At 46.0% G+C, this 21,980-nt stretch overlaps 1 protein-coding gene across 2 annotated transcripts in view; it reads left to right on the top strand.

The window, feature by feature from the left end:
* The first annotated feature begins 3,039 nt into the window (after nucleotides 1-3,039).
* LOC138645500 (uncharacterized) overlaps nucleotides 3,040-21,980 on the top strand; it is a 41,358-nt gene continuing 22,417 nt past the window's right edge. The window contains exon 1 of one of the 2 annotated variants that reach the window (XM_069734874.1): nucleotides 3,040-3,140. Coding sequence is in view for 1 of the 2 variants with exons in the window: in XM_069734873.1 (XP_069590974.1) it covers nucleotides 3,086-3,140 (55 nt within the window). In the remaining variant the exon portion in view is untranslated. The remainder of the gene's footprint in view (nucleotides 3,141-21,980) is intronic. The other variant, XM_069734873.1, reaches the window with a different exon arrangement.

Raw genomic sequence — 21,980 nt, 5'->3', positions numbered from 1 at the left:
TGTAATAACCTATGGGAGTGTGGATAGCGCGCACCACCAGCTATTGTAAAACCTCTAGCCGTAAAAGTACCCGGCCTGGTTGGTCAGCATATGGATGCTAGGGAAGCATGTCTCACCTATGAATGTGGGGCTCACTGCATGTACCCCGATGCGCGTTTCGCCGCTGTCAGCACTCGCTTTCTCAAGGTGTAGTACGCGCTGGGAGATTTGTGTTTAAAGCAATAGTACTGTATGTATTGAAGTTGAAAGAAATATTGTAAGTTGAAGTTGGAAGTTGAAAGTGAAATATTGTGCCTAGTTTTAGAAGGAAACTTGTAAGTGATTGAAAGTTTGGTAAAAGATTCACCTGCTTCAAGTTGAGTGATTGATATAGCAAATTGAGGATCAACAGAGGAGGTAGCCAACTGCACGGCTGGTGTAGTAGGTGAGAGGCCTAACACAACAGGGCCTTCCTGCTACAGTCAGCTTATGGGTCATGGAGCTGAGTTGGAGGGTTAGAGGCCTAACACATCTGGGCTTTCCTTTTCTAGCTAGTTGATCTAACAGGTCAGAGGTGGTTTAGCCTTCCCGTTACATCCTTTAGGTTTACCGGGTCAGAGGTGGTTTAGCCTTCCCGCTAAATCTTGACACTCACTCTGACTTGTCACGTGTGGCCGCCTGGGTGAAGGCAAGGCACAATAAAAAGGGCATTTGCAGAATAAATGGTGAGTTGTTTGAGCGAATAGCTTGAAGCCATGGGCAACTTGTTCTGTGTGCAGTCAGGGCCCCCAATGGGATTCAGAACCACTATACAGATTGAAAAAGTAAGCAGTGAAAAATGTGGGACCAATATTGAAAAAGGCAAAAATGCCAGTGTGTGGATGTTTGGATGTACAAAAAGGCACAGACAAGGGAAGAAAATAGCAAGTGAATAAATGGCGTCAGAGTGCAGCAGGACGGAAGTAAGGTGTATTAAGAATGTTTTGATGCTCAAAAGTCCGACTATGACCGACACATTACTGCTAGCGTCATACCTCTGTATAACCAGAGACCCAGACAAGACAGATGGACTTGTAAACATTGCGGTCAGACAAACCCAGACTGGAGAAATACTTGTATGATCACTGCTGCAACCCAACCTAAGTGAATTGCACTGAATCCTGTCCAGACAAGATCACATGTAGTGACATAAGAAGCTGACACAGGATAGTGGGTAGTGGGGACATTAGCTTTTGGGAATAAGCTGACAGTAATCCTTTTGGGAAGGAGCTGTAGACCAGCATGTCATGTCACCCTCAATCGGTCATCTAGTCTCCCCCACCACCAGAGAACCAACCACATCAGGTAGGGCAAGACAGATACAGGAGTATTATCCCTGGAGGCTTTCTGACTAGCTAGCTGCACTAAAACAATTGGCTGACCCTGAGAACCAACCTTTCCCATTTTACAGACAAAGAAAGACAATATGATCGACGTATAAGTGCACCTGAGCAGACCTAGAGAGTTGGTGAGCACAAAAGCAGGTGACGTACTAGGACGCAAATTAAAACTTTTACAGATGTGACAAAAAGGAGAGAGTGTAGAGATGTACTTTGGACGGCTACAGCTGAAATGGGCAGACATGGGGTACAGTCCAGTAAAACCACTTGATGTAAAAATATTGGTAAATACATTCATTGACGGTATGACCAAAGGCTTACGAGACGCAGTACAGACAGCCAGATCTGAATGGAGAAATGTAGATCCAAAGACCTCCTGAAGGTTGCTAAAGGAGTTGAACAAACTAGGACAATAAGACGACGTGTCATGTATGCTGGAGCACAAGGAAAACAGTAGAGACGTAGTAAGGGGCCTAAGGACTTAGAAACAGTGAAGTACTGGAAGTGGGGAGAAAATGGACACTCAGACCAATCTTCTACTTCCTTCACCTTCAGACTAGGAAACTGACAACCCAGTGACAAATGTATGCCCTGTTCTTGTCCCCTCCGGACCTGGTCCTGCCTTGATGACCACCATACCAATGCCGGGAGGGAAAGAGACAGAATTCTTGACTGACCCTGGGGCAGCTGGGACTGTGGTACACAAAGACTTGATAATGCCAGACATGATTACTGACGAGACTGTGGAATACGTGAGGGTAGAGGGACAAGCGACTGAAGCCCCTATGACTAAACAAATAAGACTAGAATCACGAGACAGCCAAGAGGTACTTACAAATTTATTGTTGGTGACAATACCCCTATGAATTTGCTGGGAGCAGAGTTGAGTGCTGTCTAGGCCACTATACAGTGCTCTCCTGAGGGTATTAGTCACAAGTCCCCTTTCATTTAAACACTTAGAGCAGAGGGACGCCAGGGTCTTCCACGTGCACATTATACCACAGGTAAATCATGCCCTATTATAGTTACACTTAATTCCATTCATTTGCCAGTTTAGTAGTTTCCTTACACAAGATGGTATAGTTACCGTGTATTTCTAGGTTGTCTTCATATGATATATACCGTATTTTTCTGACTATAAGACGCACTTTTTTTCTCCAAATTTGAGAGGAAAGTGTGGGTACATCTTATGGTAGGGATGTAACGGTAGGGATGTAACGTGGGGAGGGGGCAGCAGCAAGTGGGATTGCACTGGGAGGCAGAAAAATGTCCCTACCAGGCTTCAGGAATCAGGGCTGGGGAAACCACATGGTCCCGATCATTAAAGTGCAGTGAATATTCATTAGCTGCTTCCCCACCCACCTGTCAGCTGAGCGGTGAGTCAGGAGCAGCAAATGAATACTCCTTCACAGGGACACACATGGTTTCCCCAGCGCTGGATTCCTGCAGCAGCTGGGGAGGTCTGTGTGTCTGGTGGAGGAGGGGGCAGCAGGGGCCAGAGGGGACAACATTGCTGCATACCTGACAGGCTGTGCTGGATGCTGAGTGCTCCAGCACAAGGACCTGTGTGATGTCATGAAGAGGGCGGGCTGGAGCATCACATGGCAGCACAGAGCCCTCCCTCTTCTGATGTCATTACAGGTCCTGCAGACACCACACTACAATCTGCAAGCTTACTCCTGTGCTGTGGAGAGGCAACAGGAGGGAGTGCTCTGTGGTGTCATGGGATGGGATGCTCCAGCATTTTACCTCACCAGTGTGGCGGGCTGCCACAATTAAAAGGTTAGTCACTACAACACACAATAAAGCACTCTGCCACTTCTGTGGTGAACTATAACTCCCAGCATGCCATAGGTTCTGCAGGACATGCTGGGAGTTATAGTTCTCCCAATGGGATCTCAAAGCAGCACTCCAGTGTTATTTTCAGTGCTGGAGTGGTGCTTTAACTATAAGCCCTGTGCCCCCATTCTTATACACACCCTGCAGTATCTTCATACAGTACTTTACAGACACCACACTGGTCCCACAGCTTCCAACATAATAACATACTATTATATATAATAACACATATAATAGTATGTTTATGTTATTAAATATTTTACCACCTTTTTTGCTGCAAATATTTTTTTCCCTATTTTCCACCTCTAAAACCTGGGTGCGTCTTATAGTCCGGTGCGCATTATAGTCCGAAAAATAGGTAGGTTTTTTTAGCCATTCATTATATTGGCTCAAACCATAGTCACTGTTTGTCTTTTCCACTTCTTATACCTTATTGCAAGCAACTGGTATTGATATTTGGTATTTTTCAAATCCTTTTTGTATTTGGAACTGTTAGTTATGGATTTATATAGGGCTGCTACATTCTTAGAATTGTGCTTTGCTGTGGCCTATGGCATTGTGCTCCCCCATTTTATGACTCAGCATCTTTCGTAATATATCTTTTAATATATGTAATTTTCTTTTGGTAACATTTTGTGAGTCAAATTTAGTTTTTTTAAGGGGTACTCTACACCAGAGGTCCCCAACTCCAGTCCTCAAGGCCCACCAACAGGTCATGTTTTCAGGATTTCCTTAGTCTTGCCCAGGTAATAATTGCATCACCTGTGCTATACAAAGGAAATCCTGAAAACATGACCTGTTGGTGGGCCTTGAGGACTGGAGTTGGGGACCTCTGCTCTACACAATCAAATATGGGTATAAATATTTGGACATTAATGTGTGATTTTATATAAACACTTGAGTAATATTGCAGAAATGGTGTATATGGCAAGAGTAGTGAAAGTAACACCTGACACCAGAATGTCTGAGGACAGGGAAAAGAGTTAGGTACCAGACACCGTTTGGGCAAGGGGAAATCTGATGTGGGTTGGCTGCCCTTTCCCCCTGTCATGATTAAATAAACAGAAGGAATCACTCCTTTTTGGTTAAAGCAGTACCCCTTTGAGCCTAGTCAAATCAATGGCCCTGAGCAGGGATATTAAAGGTAACCTGTCACCCCGTTTTTTCAGTAGGAGATAAAAATACCGTTAAATAGGGCCTGAGCTGTGCATTACAATAGGGTATTTTTTGTCCCCCGATTCCCTACCTATGCTGCCGAAATACCTTACAAAAGTGGCCTTTTTCGCCTGTCAATCAGGCTGTCAGATCGGATGGGCGTGGTCACAGCGCTGTTTCTTCCCCCACATCTTGCTTGCATGCGCAAGTGCCGAATGCACTGCGCAGCTGTACAAAAAGAGCGCTTGCCGCTATTCAGCGGTTTCTCGGTGGGCGCGGCCATCTTCCTGAGGCCGCGCGTGCGCAGATGGAGTCTCCTGCTTCCCGGGGCTTCAGGAAAATGGCCGCGGGGTGCCGCACGTGCGCAGATGGACATCGCGGCGGCCATTTTCCTGAAGCCGAAATTCGAATCTCGGCTTCAGGAAAATGGCCGCCGCGATGTCCATCTGCGCACGCGTGGCACCCCGCGGTCATTTTCCTGAAGCCCCGGGAAGCAGGAGACTCCATCTGCGCACGCGCGGCCTCAGGAAGATGGCCGCGCCCACCGAGAAACCGCTGAATAGCGGCAAGCGCTCTTTTTGTACAGCTGCGCAGTGCATTCGGCACTTGCGCATGCGAGAAGCACTACGCCACCAACGGGAACATAAGCAAGATGTGGAGGAAGAAACAGCGCTGTGACCACGCCCATCCGACCTGACCAGCCTGATTGACAGGCGAAAAAGGCCACTTTTGTAAGGTATTTCAGCAGCATAGGTAGGGAATCGGGGGACAAAAAATACCCTATTGTAATGCACAGCTCAGGCCCTATTTAACGGTATTTTTATCTCCTACTGAAAAAATGGGGTGACAGGTTCCCTTTAAAGAGTATGTTAAGGCAGGGGTTCTAGTGCAGAGATCTTCCCCCTGCAACACCCCTTTGTATCCCATTAAGAAAAAAGGACCCAAGGGTTCCCCTGACACTTACAGAATAGTTCATGACTTACAGGCTATTCATGATGTTACAGTGAGTGTGACCTCAACTGTCCCTAATACACACACCGTACGGTCACTGTTGTGAATTCTGCTCTTGGGTTCCCTCCGGTGGTTGTAGGTGGGAATGCAGTGTTCTCTGAGTCACAGTCCTGGCCAGGTGTATCTGATGATTACAATTCGGACTGGGTTATTTAGATGGTCTGGATCCTTTAGCCCTTGCCAGTTGTCAATGTTTCTTGTGAAGTGATGGATCACTTTCTGGCTTCTCCTGCCTGCTGCCAAATTCAGCAAAGAGATGTGTTCGGTTCTTTGTATCTGTGGCACACTGCTGTGTGCTTGTTTCAGTTTTATTCCTGCTCTGATTGTAGGATTCACTGGAGTTGCAGATTTACGCTCCTACATCTATTAGTTAGATGTAGGAAGTTTTTGTTATTTCTGCTGTGGATGTTTTTGAAGGGTTTTTTACTGACCGCACAGAACTCTGTCCTATCCTGTCCTATTTAGCTAGTGTGGCCTCCTGTGCTAAATTCTGTTTTCTGCCTGTGTGTGTTTTTTCCTCTCCGACTCACCGCCAATATTTGTGGGGGGGGCAGTCTATCCTTTGGGGATTTTCTCTGAGGCAAGATAGTATTCCTCTTTCCATCTTTAGGGGTAATTAGTCCTTCGGCTGTGACGAGGTGTCTAGGTGTGTTAGGTACACTCCACGGCTACGTCTAGTTGCGGTCTTAAGTTCAGGATTGCGGTCAGTACAGTGGCCACCATCTCCAGTGAAAGTTCTCATGCAGCTCCAAAGTCACCGGATCATAACAGTACAACTGGCCAACAATGAGTTAAATGCATCTCAGAAGAAGGGAAGGAAGCTCTTGACCAATTTTTTTTCTCCAGTCTATTTTGTGTTCTCCTCCCTCTTAATATCTGGGTGACTGAGGAGCCTGGTGCAAGCATGAATGTTCAGGATTTAGCTTCTTGTGTAGACCAGATTGCTGCTAAGGTGCAAGGTATTTCTGAGTATATTTTTCAGACTCCTGCTTTAGAACCAAAGATTCCTACTCCTGATTTATTTTCTGGTGACAGGTCTAAATTTTTGAGTTTCAAAAACAACTGTAAACTTTTTTTTGCCCTGAGACCTCGATCCTCTGGTGATTCCAGTCAGCAGGTAAAAATCGTTATTTCACTGCTGCGTGGCGACCCGCAGGAGTGGGCGTTTTCTCTGGAATTTGGAAATCCGGCTTTGCTTAATATTGATTCCTTTTTTCAGGCTTTAGGATTATTGTATGATGAGCCTAATTCTGTGGATCAAGCTGAGAAGACCTTGTTGGCCCTGTCTCAGGGTCAAGAGGCGGCAGAATTGTATTGTCAGAAATTCAGAAAATGGTCGGTGTTGACTAAATGGAATGACGCTTTAGCGGCAATTTTCAGAAGGGGGCTTTCTGAATCCGTTAAAGATGTTATGGTGGGGTTTCCCACGCCTTCCGGTCTGAGTGAATCTATCTCTGACAATTCAGACTGACCGATGCCTGCGGGAGCGCAGAACTGTGCGCGCTGTGGCGTTATCTTCAGAGCAAATTCCTGAGCCTATGCAATGTGATAGATTTCTGTCTAGAACGGAACGACAAGGTTTCAGACGTCAAAATAGGTTGTGTTATTATTGTGGCGATGCTTCTCATGTCATTTCTGTCTGCCCTAAGAGGATCGCCAGTTCAATTACCATCAGCACTGTACAACCTAAATTTTTATTATCTGTGTCCTTGATCTGCTCGTCATCATTTTCTGTCATGGCGTTTGTGGATTCAGGCGCCGCCTTGAATTTAATGGATTTAGAATTTGACAAGCGTTGTGGTTTTCCCTTGCAGCCTTTGCAGAACCCTATTCCTTTAAGGGTCATTGATGCTACACCCTTAGCTAAAAATAAGCCCCAGTTTTGGATACAGGTAACCATGCGCATGGCGTCAGCCCATCAGGAAGATTGTCGATTTCTGGTGTTGCATAACTTGCATGATGTTGTCATGCTGGGTTTTCCGTGGTTGCAGGTACATAATCCTGTGTTGGACTGGAAATCCATGTCAGTGACTAGTTGGGGTTGTCAGGGGGTTCATAATGATGTTCCTTTGATGTCAATCTCCTCTTCTTCACCTTCTGAGATTCCAGAGTTTTTGTCTGATTTTCAGGATGTATTCGATGTGCCCAAGTCCAGTTTTCTTCCACCGCACAGGGATTGTGATTGTGCTATTGACTTGATTCCAGGCTGTAAGTTTCCTAAGGGTAGACTTTTCAACCTATCTGTGCCTGAACATACCGCCATGCGGAGCTATATTAAAGAGTCTTTGGAGAAAGGGCATATTCAACCATTTTCACCGTTGGGAGCAGGGTTCTTTTTTGTTGCTAAAAATGATGGTTCCTTGAGACCCTGTATAGATTATCGTCTCTTGAATAAAATCATGGTCATGTTTCAATACCCTTTACCTTTGCTTTCCGATTTGTTTGCTAGGATTAAGGCAGCTAGTTGGTTTACTAAGATTGACCTTCGAGGGGCATATAATCTTATTCGTATTAAGCAGGGTGATGAATGGAAAACTGCGTTTAACACGCCCGAAGGCCATTTTGAATACCTTGTGATGCCATTCGGACTCTCTAATGCTCCATCTGTTTTTCAGTCCTTTATGCATATTTTTCAGACTTATCTTGATAAATTCTTGATTGTATATTTGGACGATATTTTGATTTTTTCCGATGACTGGGAGTCTCATGTGCAACACGTCAGGATGGTATTTCAGATCCTTCGTGACAATGCCCTGTTTGTGAAGGGGTCTAAGTGTCTCTTTGGGGTGCAGAAGGTCTCTTTTTTGGGCTTCATTTTTTCTCCCTCGTCTATAGAGATGGATCCGGTTAAGGTTCAGGCCATTCATGATTGGATTCAGCCCAAATCAGTGAAGAGCCTTCAGAAATTTTTGGGTTTTGCAAATTTTTATCGCTGTTTCATTGCTAATTTTTCTAGCGTGGTTAAACCCTTGACAGATTTGACGAAGAAAGGTGCTGATGTGGCTAATTGGTCTTCTGCGGCTGTCTCTGCCTTTCAGGAGCTTAAACGTCGATTTACTTCTGCTCCTGTGTTGCGCCAACCGGATGTTTCTCTTCAGTTTCAGGTTGAGGTTGACGCTTCTGAGATTGGGGCAGGGGCCGTTTTGTCTCAGAGGGATCCTGTTGGTTCCTTAATGAAACAGTGTGCCTTCTTTTCCCGTAAATTTTTGCCTGCTGAACGCAATTATGATGTCGGCAATCAGGAGTTGTTGGCTATGAAGTGGGCATTTGAGGAGTGGCGACATTGGATTGAAGGAGCTAAGCACCGTATTGTGGTCTTGACCGATCATAAGAATTTGATTTACCTCGAGTCTGCCAGAAGGCTGAATCCTAGACAGGCTCGATGGTCCTTGTTTTTTTCCCGTTTTGATTTCGTGGTCTCGTACCTTCCGGGTTCTAAGAATATTAAGGCTGATGCCCTCTAGGAGTTTTTTGCCTGATTCTCCTGAGGTCTTGGAGCCGGTCGGTATTCTGAAAGAAGCGTGGTCCTTTCTGCCATTTCCCCTGATTTACGACGGGTTCTTCAGGAATTTCAAGCTGATAAACCTGACCGCTGTCCTGTGGGGAAACGGTTTGTTCCTGATAGATGGACTAGTAAAGTGATTTCTGAGGTTCACGGTTCCGTGTTGGCTGGTCATCCTGGCATTTTTGGTACCAAAGATTTGGTTGGTAGGTCCTTTTGGTGGCCTTCATTGTCACGTGATGTGCGTTCTTTTGTGCAGTCCTGTGGGACTTGTGCGCGGGCTAAGCCTTGTTGTTCCCGTGCTAGTGGGTTGCTTTTGCCATTGCCTATTCCTGAGAGGCCCTGGACGCATATTCGATGGATTTTATTTCTGATCTTCCGGTCTCCCAGAAGATGTCTGTTATCTGGGTTGTTTGTGACCGGTTCTCTAAGATGGTTCATTTGGTGCCCTTGCCTAAATTGCCTTCCTCTTCAGATTTGGTTCCGTTGTTTTTTCAGAATGTGGTTCGTTTGCATGGTATTCCGGAGAATATTGTGTCCGACAGAGGTTCCCAGTTTGTTTCTAGGTTTTGGCAGGCCTTTTGTGCTAGGCTGGGCATTGATTTGTCTTTTTCTTCTGCGTTTCATCCTCAGACAAATGGCCAGACCGAGCGCACTAATCAGACCTTGGAGACTTATTTGATATGCTTTGTGTCTGCTGATCAGGATGATTGGGTGGCTTTCTTGCCATTGGCCGAGTTTGCCCTTAATAATCGGGCTAGTTCTGCTACCTTGGTTTCGCCTTTTGTAATTTTGGTTTTCATCCTCGTTTTTCTTCTGGGCAGGTTGAGCCTTCTGACTGTCCTGGTGTGGATTCTGTGGTGGACAAGTTGCAGCAGATTTGGGCTCATGTGGTGGACAAGTTGGTGCTGGCTCAAGAGGAGGCTCAACGTTTTGCTAATCGTCGTCGGTGTGTTGGTTCCCGACTTCGGGTTGGAGATCTGGTCTGGTTGTCCTCCCGTCATGTTCCTATGAAGGTTTCTTCTCCTAAGTTTAAGCCTAGGTTTATTGGTCCTTACAGGATTTCTGAGATTATTAATCCGGTGTCTTTTTGACTGGCACTTCCGGCCTCTTTTGCTATCCATAATGTCTTCCATAGATCTTTGCTGCGGAAATATATGTGGAGCCCGTTGTTCCCTCTGTTGATCCTCCGGCCCGTGTTGGTTGATGGGGAGTTGGAATATGTTGTTGAGAAGATTTTGGATTCCCGTTTTTCGAGGCGGAAGCTTCAGTACCTGGTCAAATGGAAGGGTTATGGCCAGGAGGATAATTCTTGGGTTTTTGCCTCTGATGTCCATGCTGCTGATTTGGTCCGTCCCTTTCATCTGGCACGTCTTGATCTCCCTGGTGAGGGTTCGGTGACCCCTCCTCAAGGGGGGGTACTGTTGTGAATTCTGCTCTTGGGTTCCCTCCGGTGGTTGTAGGTGGGAATGCAGTTGTCTCTGAGTCACAGTCCTGGCCAGGTGTATCTGATGACTACAATTCGGACTGGGTTATTTAGATGTGCTGGATCCTTTAGCCCTTGCCAGTTATCAATGTTTCTTGTGAAGTGATGGATCACTTTCTGGCTTCTCCTGCCTGCTGCCAAATTCAGCAAAGAGAAGTGTTTGGTTCTTTGTATCTGTGGCACACTGCTGTGTGCTTGTTTCAGTTTTATTCCTGCTCTGATTGTAGGATTCACTGGAGTTGCAGATTTACGCTCCTACATCTATTAGTTAGATGTAGGAAGTTTTTGTTATTTCTGCTGTGGATATTGTTGAAGGGTTTTTTACTGACCGCACAGAACTCTGTCCTATCCTGTCCTATTTAGCTAGTGTGGCCTCCTGTGCTAAATTCTGTTTTCTGCCTGTGTATGTTTTTTCCTCTCCGACTCACCGCCAATATTTGTGGGGGGCTGTTTATCCTTTGGGGATTTTCTCTGAGGCAAGATAGTATTCCTCTTTCCATCTTTAGGGGTAATTAGTCCTCCGGCTGTGACGAGGTGTCTAGGTGTGTTAGGTACACTCCACGGCTACTTCTAGTTGCGGTCTTAAGTTCAGGATTGCGGTCAGTACAGTGGCCACCATCTCCAGTGAAAGTTCTCATGCAGCTCCAAAGTCACCGGATCATAACAGGTCACAAAATGTTTCACAATCACCGATTTGGCAAATGCATTCTTCACCTCATCCACAGATCGTACTATTACAGTACGTGGATGACCTCCTGCTCTGCTGCCCGGAACAGATGTCCTTGCTGTAGCTTTTTAGCAGAAAATGGTTGCAGAGTCTCACGTGACAAACTACAGTATTACAAACAAAAGGTGACATTTTTAGGCCACAATATTGCTAAAGGTACAAGACGCCTGATTAAAGAAGAAAACAGGCAGTGCTGACACAACAGCATAGAGGGAAACAGAGACCGATAGCTTACTACTCAGCACAATTAGACCCAGTGATTAGAGCAGGGGTCCCCAACCTGTAGCTCGGGAGCCACATGTGGCTCGCGGTCCCATGAATTGTGGCTCGCGGCTGTCTGTCAGCTTAGTGCGTTATCTCCAGGTCTAGCAAAGAGGTATGAAGAGCACATCTGAAAATGGTGAATTTTGTGAGCCTCTCTGCACAGAAGAGCAGATCTGGATACACATATACTTAGGGATTTTGAGATAATTTAAGTATGGTACGCTGGAGACAAGATGACAAAACCTGAGGTTTTTGAAGCTGGATGTGACAGTCCTGGGAGTGCTTTATAGTAGAATACTGAATGGGGGGTATTAGTGGAACCCCTGGATCTTAATATAGTGCTTTGGGGTGATTTTTGTGGAAAAGCTTTGGTTACCATTATTTCTGTAATGGGGGCTTTGGTTGCCACTATTGTGAGGGGGCCGTGAGCTGAATGTGGCTCGTGACCCTCTCTCAATGCTGGATGTGGCTTGTGACCCTCTCTCAATGCTGGATGTGGCTCGTGACCCTCTCTCAATGCTGGATGTGGCTCGTGACCCTCTCTCAGAGTTGAATGTGGCTCTCAAGATCAGGAGCAATTACCGATGTGGACACTGTTCACATTGTAGGCAACATGTTACCAGTAGAATTATCAATGTTGGACCAGTAGAGCATAAAGTGATGCAACTTATAACATGTCAAACTAAATATGTTGTATACGTGATCTGGTGTCCATGCGGCAAATTTTATATGGGCAAAACTATCAGGTGCCTACATACACGTTTCAGAGAGCATTGTAGGTCAGTCGTTACAGGCAAAGGGGTACCCAGGCTTATTAGTCATATGCAGGAATTGCATGGTGGCAATGCAGCAGTCATGACTTTTGCCGGTATAGAGCAGGTTAAAATGCATGCGAGAGGAGGTGACCACCATAATCTCTTACTTAGACGAGAAACCGATTGGATCCTGCGGACGGGAGCGACGGGTCCTGCAGGACTCAATGAGAAAATAGATATGTCGATCTTTCTATGAGACACACAGACTCCGTGAGTATATCGGTCCTTTCTAAAATTATTATTTATAAACTAGATGCACAAGTTTGGGTCCTGGCGTATTGGAGCCTCCCCGATATTCGGTTTTGTTTGGGGCCGGCTGGATCCCATTCGGATCATAGGGGGATAGAGGACAGAGAGAATAGTTTTGTTGGTTGTGCATAACCCTCAGACGGTATTGCTGGAAACGAATATTCTTCACCCGTTTGCTGTTAGAATTGGAACACAAACAAGAGAGCCAATAAGTACACGGTATATTTTGCTAGTCTTGCGGCGGTACTACTACTTTTTCAGAAAGTGTAGGTGGGTAGGGATATCATGACTGATTGATACACATATACCTTTTTCTATTTATAGAGGGTCTGCCGGTTATTTACTGGTTTCTACCGTAAGTCAGTGTAATCCGATATATACGATATGGAGGTGATAAGTTTTTCCGTTATTATTTTTCTTGCATCCGCATAAACCTTTTGCTATATGTGTATGTGTTTTAATGTTGCTGATTTTAATAGCGAGTTTTATTGTGATTTTATGTTTGAACGATCAGTGGGCGGAGAGAGGCCAGAGGGAGGTGCGGGGATCCGTGCTCTTCTTAAGGCGTCACATCCGTCCGCTGATTGAACCCGTATAAGCACCTGTCAGGTGCGAAACGGCCGTCGTTCAGCCCTCACATTCCTCTGGAATACACCCCCGTGCCGTGATGTTATTGCACTAATAAAAGTTACCTGCACAGAAGATTGGTGAGTGCTGCCGTTTTTTCTTTGATTCTCAAGATCAGAAACGTTGGGGACCTCTGGATTAGAGGGTCTCCTACATGTCTGTGCTGTAAGAGCTGCTGTAATACTGCTAGGCATGTGAGCTCACACTGACTTTTTCTTTTTGACAATTTGTTCCCCACATGACATTAATGCCATACTCGTACAAGTTCAACCAAAACACCTGTCTATGGAAAGACAGATCAGACTTGAATGTGCTCTAATACTAATTCCTGAATACGTCACCCTCAAAAGACAATGTTCTGAATCCAGCCACTCATCTGCCTGTGGATTCAGAAAAAGGTGGGGGGGTGGGGGGGGGAATTGGTGACAGCGTTGGAAGGAGAAAAAACAAACAAACAGTACTCTGGTACGTTGACATGACACACGAACATGCATAGGAACTGATGAGTCAGGAGACAGTGGGTTTTACATATGTTCGTGGGAAAAAATATGTTCCTAATGCATATTTTGAGGGTTTTTATTTTTGTAGATGGCTCCAGATACCACCAGGATGGGCGATTCTACACTGGACATGCAGTAGTATCCTCACATGAGGTAATCCGAGCTGAACCACTCCCTCCTCACATGTCGGTGCAGGAGGCAGAGTTGAAGGCACTCACTGAGGCGTGTAGAGCTGCTGCAGGTAAAGTTGCTAACAGTTACACAGATTCGAATTGTGCATGGGGGAATATCCCATGATTATGGCCATATCTGGAGAAGCAGAATGTTTCTTACATCAGACGGTAAGCCCATTAAAAATGCAGAGCTGGTGAAACAATTAGTGGAGACATTGATGTTACCAGTCCAGGTTGGCATCGTCAAGGTAAAAGCACACACGAACGGTGACTCTGTGGAGGTAGAGGGCAACAGAAGGGCGGACGAGGCTGCTAAAGTAGCAGCAAGGCAGCCTAGGGAGCAGTGGACGGTGGCGGGGAGTCAGGGTAATCCAGCCACACTGAGCCCAGGTGTCCTGAAATCCTTCCAGCTGCCCAAACAGAGAAGGAACACAACACTGTGGAAGAATGGGAGCTGAGCTGAACTCAGGAGTATGGGAGAATAAGGATAAATTGTATATACCAAGGTCCCTGTTCCTAATTATGGCGCAAGCAACACATGGCCACACTCACACCTCAAAATGTCACATGTGTCCATGGTAGATGCCTTCTGGATCGCTCCTGGTTTCAGTTACACAAAGCTCGTACAGTCATGCCTCATCTGTGCACAGCACAACCAAGGTAAAACAGTAAAAATCCCTAAGAAAGCGACACCCAGGCCTCTCTACCCGTTTCAGAGACTGCAGACTGACTACATACAGCTACCCAAAATAGGAGTGTGTGAAAAATGTCCTAGTATGTGTAGATCTTTTCTCTGGTTGGCCCGAAGCCTATCTGGTAAAATGTACAAATGCTAAGCGACTGCAAACTGATGAAAGAACTGATCTGCAGGTATGGTGTCCCAGAAACCATAGAGAGCGATAGGGGTACACACTTCACGGGAGCAATAATGAGGGAAGTCATGCAGGCCCTGAGAGTACAGCAAGCATATCATGCACCATATAGACCACAAAGTAGTGGGAAAGTGGAGAGACTAAACGGGAAACTTAAACTGAAAAATCAAAGGCCACGGCAGACACAGGAAAGAGCGGGGTAGAGTGCTTGCCTCTTGCACTCTTTTCAGTCACACTCCAAATAGAAAGGCTTGTCTTCTTTTGAAGTCCTGTTTGGTAGTTTGCCAAAGACTGGTCTGTACTTCCCACAGGTGCTACAAAAGCAACACGGTGCTATGACAGCCCATGTCCAGGCCTTACAGAAAAGACTTAATGTGGTGCATAAACATGTGCTTTCATCCATTCCAGATACTAATGCCAGTGCAGACGTATATCAGCTGAATCCAGGTGATCGGTGGTCATACACAGACACGTGAGAAGGAGCCTAGATCCACGGTTTGACGGCCCGGTTTAATGTCCAGCTGACCACATTCACCTCAGTGAAACTTGAGGGAAAGCCCACCTGGATCCATGCCAGTCACTGCAAAAAGATCTTTTCACCAGCTGAATGACTGTTGTCCTAATCACCGTGCTGGCAGTGGTAGGATTTTTGCACCTTACAGAGACACTGGATAAACTTTTAAATGTTGACAAGGACAACAAACTTATTCAACATCATGCTTTTCTTATAAAAGACGTGGAAGGACAAAAACTGCTGGACTGTTGGATCTGTATACACAGCCCAGTATCTGCAGGAGCCAGGGAAGGTATTAACACCACACTGCATGCACAGTGAGACTTGGACTCAGATTTTCTAGGTTCCTTAAGGCTCTTAATGAGACTAAAGGTACCGTCACATTTAGCGACGCTGCAATGATATAGACAGCGATATAGATCGCTGCAGCGTCGCTGTTTAGGTCGCTAGGAGACGTCAAACATGGCAAAAGCTGAACGATGCAGGAGCGATCCAGTGACATACTTATCGTTCTCGCTGGTTCATGAAAAAAACATTGCAGGCATCATTGCTTTTGCTGTCAAACAGGAGGAATCACGCCGACCTGACGACCAAATAAAGTTCTGGACTTTCAGCGACGACCAGCGATGTCACAACAGGATCCTGATCGCTGCTGCGTGTCAAACACAACGAGATCGCTATCCAGGACGCTGCAACGTCACAGATCGTTGTCGTTCTCATTGGAAAGTTGTTCAGTGTGAAGGTACCTTAACCCCTTAGTGACAGAGCCAATTTGGTACTTAATGACCGAGCCAATTTTTGCAATTCTGACCACTGTCACTTTATGAGGTTATAACTCTGGAACGCTTCAACGGATCCCGCTGATTCTGAGATTGTTTTTTCGTGACATATTGTACTTCATGTTAGTGGTAACATTTCTTCGATATTACTTTTGCAATTTTCAAACTTTGTATTTTTATGCCCTTAAATCAGAGAGATATGTCACGAAAAAAAAGTTAATAAATAACATTTCCCACATGTCTACTTTACATCAGCACAATTTTGGAAACAAAATTTTTTTTTGTTAGGGAGTTATAAGGGTTAAAAGTTGACCAGCAATTTCTCATTTTTACAACACCAATTTTTTTAGGGACCACATCACATTTGAAGTCATTTTGAGGGGTCTATATGATAGAAAATACCCAAGTGTGACACCATTCTAAAAACTACACCCCTCAAGGTTCTCAAAACCACATTCAAGAAGTTTATTAACCCTTCAGGTGTTTCACAGGAACTGAAACAATGTGGAAGGAAAAAAATGAACATTTAACTTTTTCTTGCAAACATCTTAATTCAGAACCAATTTTTTTATTGTCACAAGTGTAAAAACAGAAATGTAACCATAAATTTTGTTATGCAATTTCTCCTGAATAAGCCAATACCCCATATGTGGGAGTAAACCACTTTTTGGGCGCACCGCAGAACTTAGAAGTGAAGGAGCGCCGTTTTACTTTTTCAATGTAGAATTGGCTGGAATTGAGATCGGACGCCATGTCGCGTTTGGAGAGCCCCTGATGTGCCTAAACAGTGGAAACCCCCCACAAGTGACACCATTTTGGAAACTAGACCCCTTAAGGAACTTATCTAGATGTGTGGTGAGCACTTTGAACCCCCATGTGCTTCACAGAAGTTTATAACGTAGAGCCGTGAAAATAAAAAATATTTTTTTTTCCACAAAAATGATTTTTTAGCCCCCAAGTTTTTATTTTCACAAGGGTAACAAGAGAAATTGGACCCCAAAAGTTGTTGTTCAATTTGTCCTGAGTATGCTGGTACCCCATATGTGGGAGTAAACCACTGTTTGGGCGCACGGCAGAGCTCGGAAGGGAAGGAGCGCAGTTTTGGAATGCAGACTTTGATAGAATGGTCTGCGGGCATTATGTTGCGTTTGCAGAGCCCCTGATGTACCTAACCAGTAGAAACCCTCCACAAGTGACCCCATTTTGGAAACTAGACCCCCCAAGGAACTTATCTAGATGTGTGGTGAGAACTTTGAATGCCCAAGTGCTTCACAGAAGTTTAGAATGCAGAGTCGTGAAAATAAAAAATATTTTGTTTTTTCACAAAAAAGATATTGTAGCCCCCAAGTTTTTATTTTCACAAGGGTAACAAGAGAAATTGAACCCTAGAAGTTGTTGTCCAATTTATCCCGAGTACGCTGATGTCCCATATGTGGGGGTAACCCACTGTTTGGGCGCACGGCAGAGCTCAGAAGGGAGGGAGCACCATTTGACTTTTTGAGCGCAAAATTGGCTGTCGTGTTTGGAGACCCCCTGATGTACCTAAACAGTGGAAACCCCCAATTCTAGCTCCAACCCTAACACACCCCTAACCCTAATCCCAACCCGATCCATAATCCTAATCACTAACCCTAACCATAATCACAACCCTTACCCCAAAACAACCCTAATGTCAACCATAACCCTAATCAAAACCCTAAATCCAACACACCCCTAATCCTAATCTCAACCCTAACCTAACCCTAATCCCAATACACCCCTAATCACAACCCTAACCTTAACCCTAATCCAAACCCTAATCCCAACTCTAACCCTAACTTTAGCCCCAACCCTAGCCCTAACTTTAGCCCCAACCCTAACCCTAAGGCTACTTTCACACTTGCGTCGTTTGGCATCCGTTGCAATCCGTAGTTTTGGACAAGAAACGGATCCTGCAAATGTGCCCGCAGGATGCGTTTTTTGCCCATAGACTTGTATTGCCGACGGATCGTGACGGATGGCCACACGTCGCGTCCGTCGTGCACTGGATCAGTTGTGTTTTGGCGGACCGTCGGCACAAAAAAAGTCCAATGAAACTTTTTTTGTACGTCGCATCCGCCATTTCTGACCGCGCATGCGTGGCCGTAACTCCGCCCCCTTCTCCCCAGGACATAGATTGGGCAGCGGATGCTTTGAAAAACTACAGCTGCTGCCCACGTTGTGCACAATTTTCACAACATGCGTCGGTATGTCGGGCCGACGCATTGCGATGGCCCCGTACCGACGTAAGTGTGAAAGAAGCCTAACCCTAAATTTAGCCCCAACCCTAACTCTAAATTTAGCCCTAGCCCTACCGCTATCCCTAGTCCTAACCCTACCCTTAGTCCTAACCCTACCCCTAACCCTAGTCCTAACCCTACCCCTAATTTTAGCCCCAACTGCTGTTCTCCTGCCGGCCAGCAGATGGAGACAGATGGCGGGCGCACTGCGCATGCGCCCGCCTCTTTCTTTTGCCGGCGGCCAGGAGGAGCAGCAAGAGGACCAAGGGACACAGGTGAGTATGCTAGGGTCCCCGAATCCCCCTATTTCTCTGTCCTCTGATGTGCGATCACATCAGAGGACAGAGAATTACACACTTTTTTTTGCGATCGCCGGTAAACAGTTAATTACCGGCGATCGCAAAACAGGAACATGATCGGGGTCGGTAAAACCGACCCCGATCATGTTCTTTGGGGTCTCGGCTACCCCCGGCAGCCGAGACCCCAAAGACTCTTGCGGGGCCGGCGGGCACACTGCGCATGCGCCCGCCATTTTGAAGATGGCGGCGCCCACCGGGAGCCACGAGGAGCATCGGGGGAGCCAGGTGAGTATTGGGGGGCTTCCTGGGACCCCTTTTCTCTGTCCTCCGATGTGCGATCAAATCGGTGGACAGAGAAATTAAAAAGAGATCGCGTTTTTTTTTTTTGCGATCGCCGGTAAACGGTTAATTACCGGCGATCGCAAATGCGGGGTGGGTTAAAAAAACCCCGAATCATGTTCTCTGGGGTCTCGGCTACCCCCGGCAGCCGAGACCCCGGAGAAAATCCGACTCTGGGGGGCGCTATTTACTTTTTCCACAGCGCCATTAATTAACGGCGCTGTGGTTTAAGTACCCTTAGCGGCCGCCGTTAAAAGGCGTATCGGCGGTCGCTAAGGGGTTAATACAATATAGAGACTCCTGTTTAAATCCAGTCAATTAGCTTAGCGGCCTAGCGGGATGGATTATTTTTGGTATTTTACAGACGTGTATGCAAATTTTGTTGCGTTGCTTATTGTTTTATGTAGCCATAAAAGCGCTAATATATGTATTACCTAAGCTATAGAAGAGTGTATGTTTAAGGAAGGAATCTAAGGCTGTGCCATCCATAACGTATCATAGACCCCGGATAACCACTGCTGACTGAGGAAGTGAGTGTCCACACGGAGGGTGGATGGGCGAAGCAGGTAGAAAGCCCCCTTATGGGTACTAGACCCATGACACAGTAGCTCCTTTGTGGACATCAGCTGACCCAGTGGCAGAGGTTATACCATTCACAAAAGGGGGAAATTTATATAGAAGGGTTAGGCTAGGGTCACATTGGGTTAAGGCAATCCGTTTAGCGCTAGCGGATTGCGCTAACGCAATGTTTAAGGGGCCGCGTTTTGGGGTCGCGTTAATGTCCCCGCTCTCGCAGATCCCCGATCTGCGAGAGCGGGGAACGGACCTCGGGCGCGCCGCATAACGCTGCAAGCAGCGTCCAAGGCGCGCTGCAAAAGACCGGCGCATCGCTAGTGCGTGCCAAAAGTGACACGCGCTAGCAATGCGCTGTTTACATTGCGGGCAATGGGAGCGCTAACTGGCGCGTTGCACGGCGTTAATTTCGCCGTGCAACACTGTCCGTTAGTGCTCAGAGAGAAACGCAATGTGACCCTAGCGTTAATAGTTTGCCTTTAATTGCTAGAATTACTAGAATTTGTTGATGCAGTAGTCTGATGGTCTCCACTTCAAGGAGACTACACTTCTTATCATGTATGTTCTCAATTGTCAGCCACAACATGTTCTTGGTACGTGGTGAGGAATACAGGTCAGTATGACCCTGGGTGATGGTGGGGACTACATGAATTACATTGAGTTACATTTGTTGTAAATGGTATAAAATGCTGCCTTTTGCTGCATTATATCAGATAAAAGTGACTTGCTCACAGAATATGTGTGAGGTGTCCTTTGTCTCCAAGCGCACTTGTAAAACCGGTTTTTACGTACCGGTAATAGGATTTTACGGAGCCACGACAGCACCCCTACGAGAGAGGGGATCCGCCCACCTTTCGGACAGAAATCTACAGGATTTAAAGGGGCGGTCCCCCTCACCACTCCAGTTTGTGTTTCAGAGTATAAGGGACACCGCCATTGAGTTAGTACATAACATATATACTTAAACATCACTAAATACCATCACCTTCTAAAGAGTGATTTTTTAACAAGCACACTTTCCCCAAAGGGTGCAGAAACCAGTGAATAACTACGGGGGGGAATGTGCGGGTGCTGTCGTGGCTCCGTAAAATCCTATTACCGGTACGTAAAAACCGGTTTTCCCATCGCCACGACAGCACCCCTACGAGAGATTTTCAAAGATCAATCGCCTGGGAGGGACTACAGCACTAAGTACTGTACGGCCAAAAACTAAATTGGCCTCTGAAGATAAGTCAAGATGATAATGTCTATAAAAGGTGGAAGGAGATGACCATGTTGCCGCCTTACATATTACGTCTATGGAGACGTCCGCTCTTTCCGCCCAGGATGAGGCCATGGCTCGAGTAGAGTGGGCCCTGATGCCATCTGGTGGTGTCTGGCCTTTAGCAGTATAAGCAAGATATATGGCATCTCTTATCCATCTGGCGATAGACGCTTTAGTTACACTCGCCCCTTTCCTTGGATTCTGAAAGGAAACAAACAGAGCCCTACTCTGCCTCCATTGTTCTGTCTTGTGTAGATATTCTAATAGAGTTCTTCTGACATCTAACATGTGATATTTCTGCTCGTCAGCTGAATTCGGATTGTCACAGAAAGATGGTAAAATTATTTCCTGACCTATGAAATTTGGAAGCTACTTTTGGTAGGTATGCTGGATCAGGTTTTAACACTACCCTGTCCTGAAAGACCATTAAATAAGGAGGATCTATCGACAAAGCTTGTAAGTCACTCACTCTCCTAGCAGAGGTCAGGGCTACTAGGAAGGCTGTTTTTAAAGTAAAATTTTTTATGGAGACAGAATCTAATGGCTCAAAGGGGGGTTCTGTTAAGGCGTCTAAAACCAAATTTAAATCCCATGGTGGTAATCTAGGAATATACACTGGGTTACTACGTTCAGTGGCCCTAATAAATCGGGAAACCCATCTATTTCCCGCCACATCGCTGTTATATAACGCTCCCAAAGCTGATACTTGGACTCTAAGGGTATTTACCGCCAAGCCCAATTCTCGGCCTCTCTGTAAAAACTCCAGAATAGCCGGAATTGGGACCTTGCCAGAAAAGGGATTTTGGTAGAAGGCAAGGAACTTTTTCCAAGTCTTAGCATAGATTTTAGTGGTAACTTCTTTCCGGCTATTTAAAAGGGTAGATATGAGAGCCTCTGAAAACCCTCTTCTCCTCAATAACTCCCTCTCAAATTCCACGCCGTCAGATGCAGGGATTCCACATTGGGGTAACGGAATGGACCCTGAGAAAGAAGCTCCGGGCTGGTCGGCAGTACCCAGGGGTCGGACACAGACATTGCCCTGAGTAACGAGAACCATGCCCTCCTGGGCCAAAAGGGGGCAATCAGGATCACTCTCGCTCTCTCCTCCCTGATCTTCCTGAGGACTATAGGGATCAGACACATTGGGGGAAACGCATAAGCCAGAAGGAAATCCCAGTGTATTTGAAGGGAGTCTATTATACAGGGCTTGTCCGCCACCTGAAGAGAAGCAAACTTCCTGGTCTGTCTATTCTCTCTCGTTGCAAATAGATCGATAACGGGCAACCCCCATAGGTCTACTATCTGATTGAACACCCGTCGATTCAGAACCCATTCTCCCTGACGTAGAGAATGACGGCTGAGGTAATCTGCTTCTG

Source organism: Ranitomeya imitator, chromosome 7 (assembly GCF_032444005.1).
Source record: "Ranitomeya imitator isolate aRanImi1 chromosome 7, aRanImi1.pri, whole genome shotgun sequence".
Taxonomy (NCBI): domain Eukaryota; kingdom Metazoa; phylum Chordata; class Amphibia; order Anura; family Dendrobatidae; genus Ranitomeya; species Ranitomeya imitator.
This window is presented reverse-complemented; position numbering and strand designations above follow the sequence as displayed.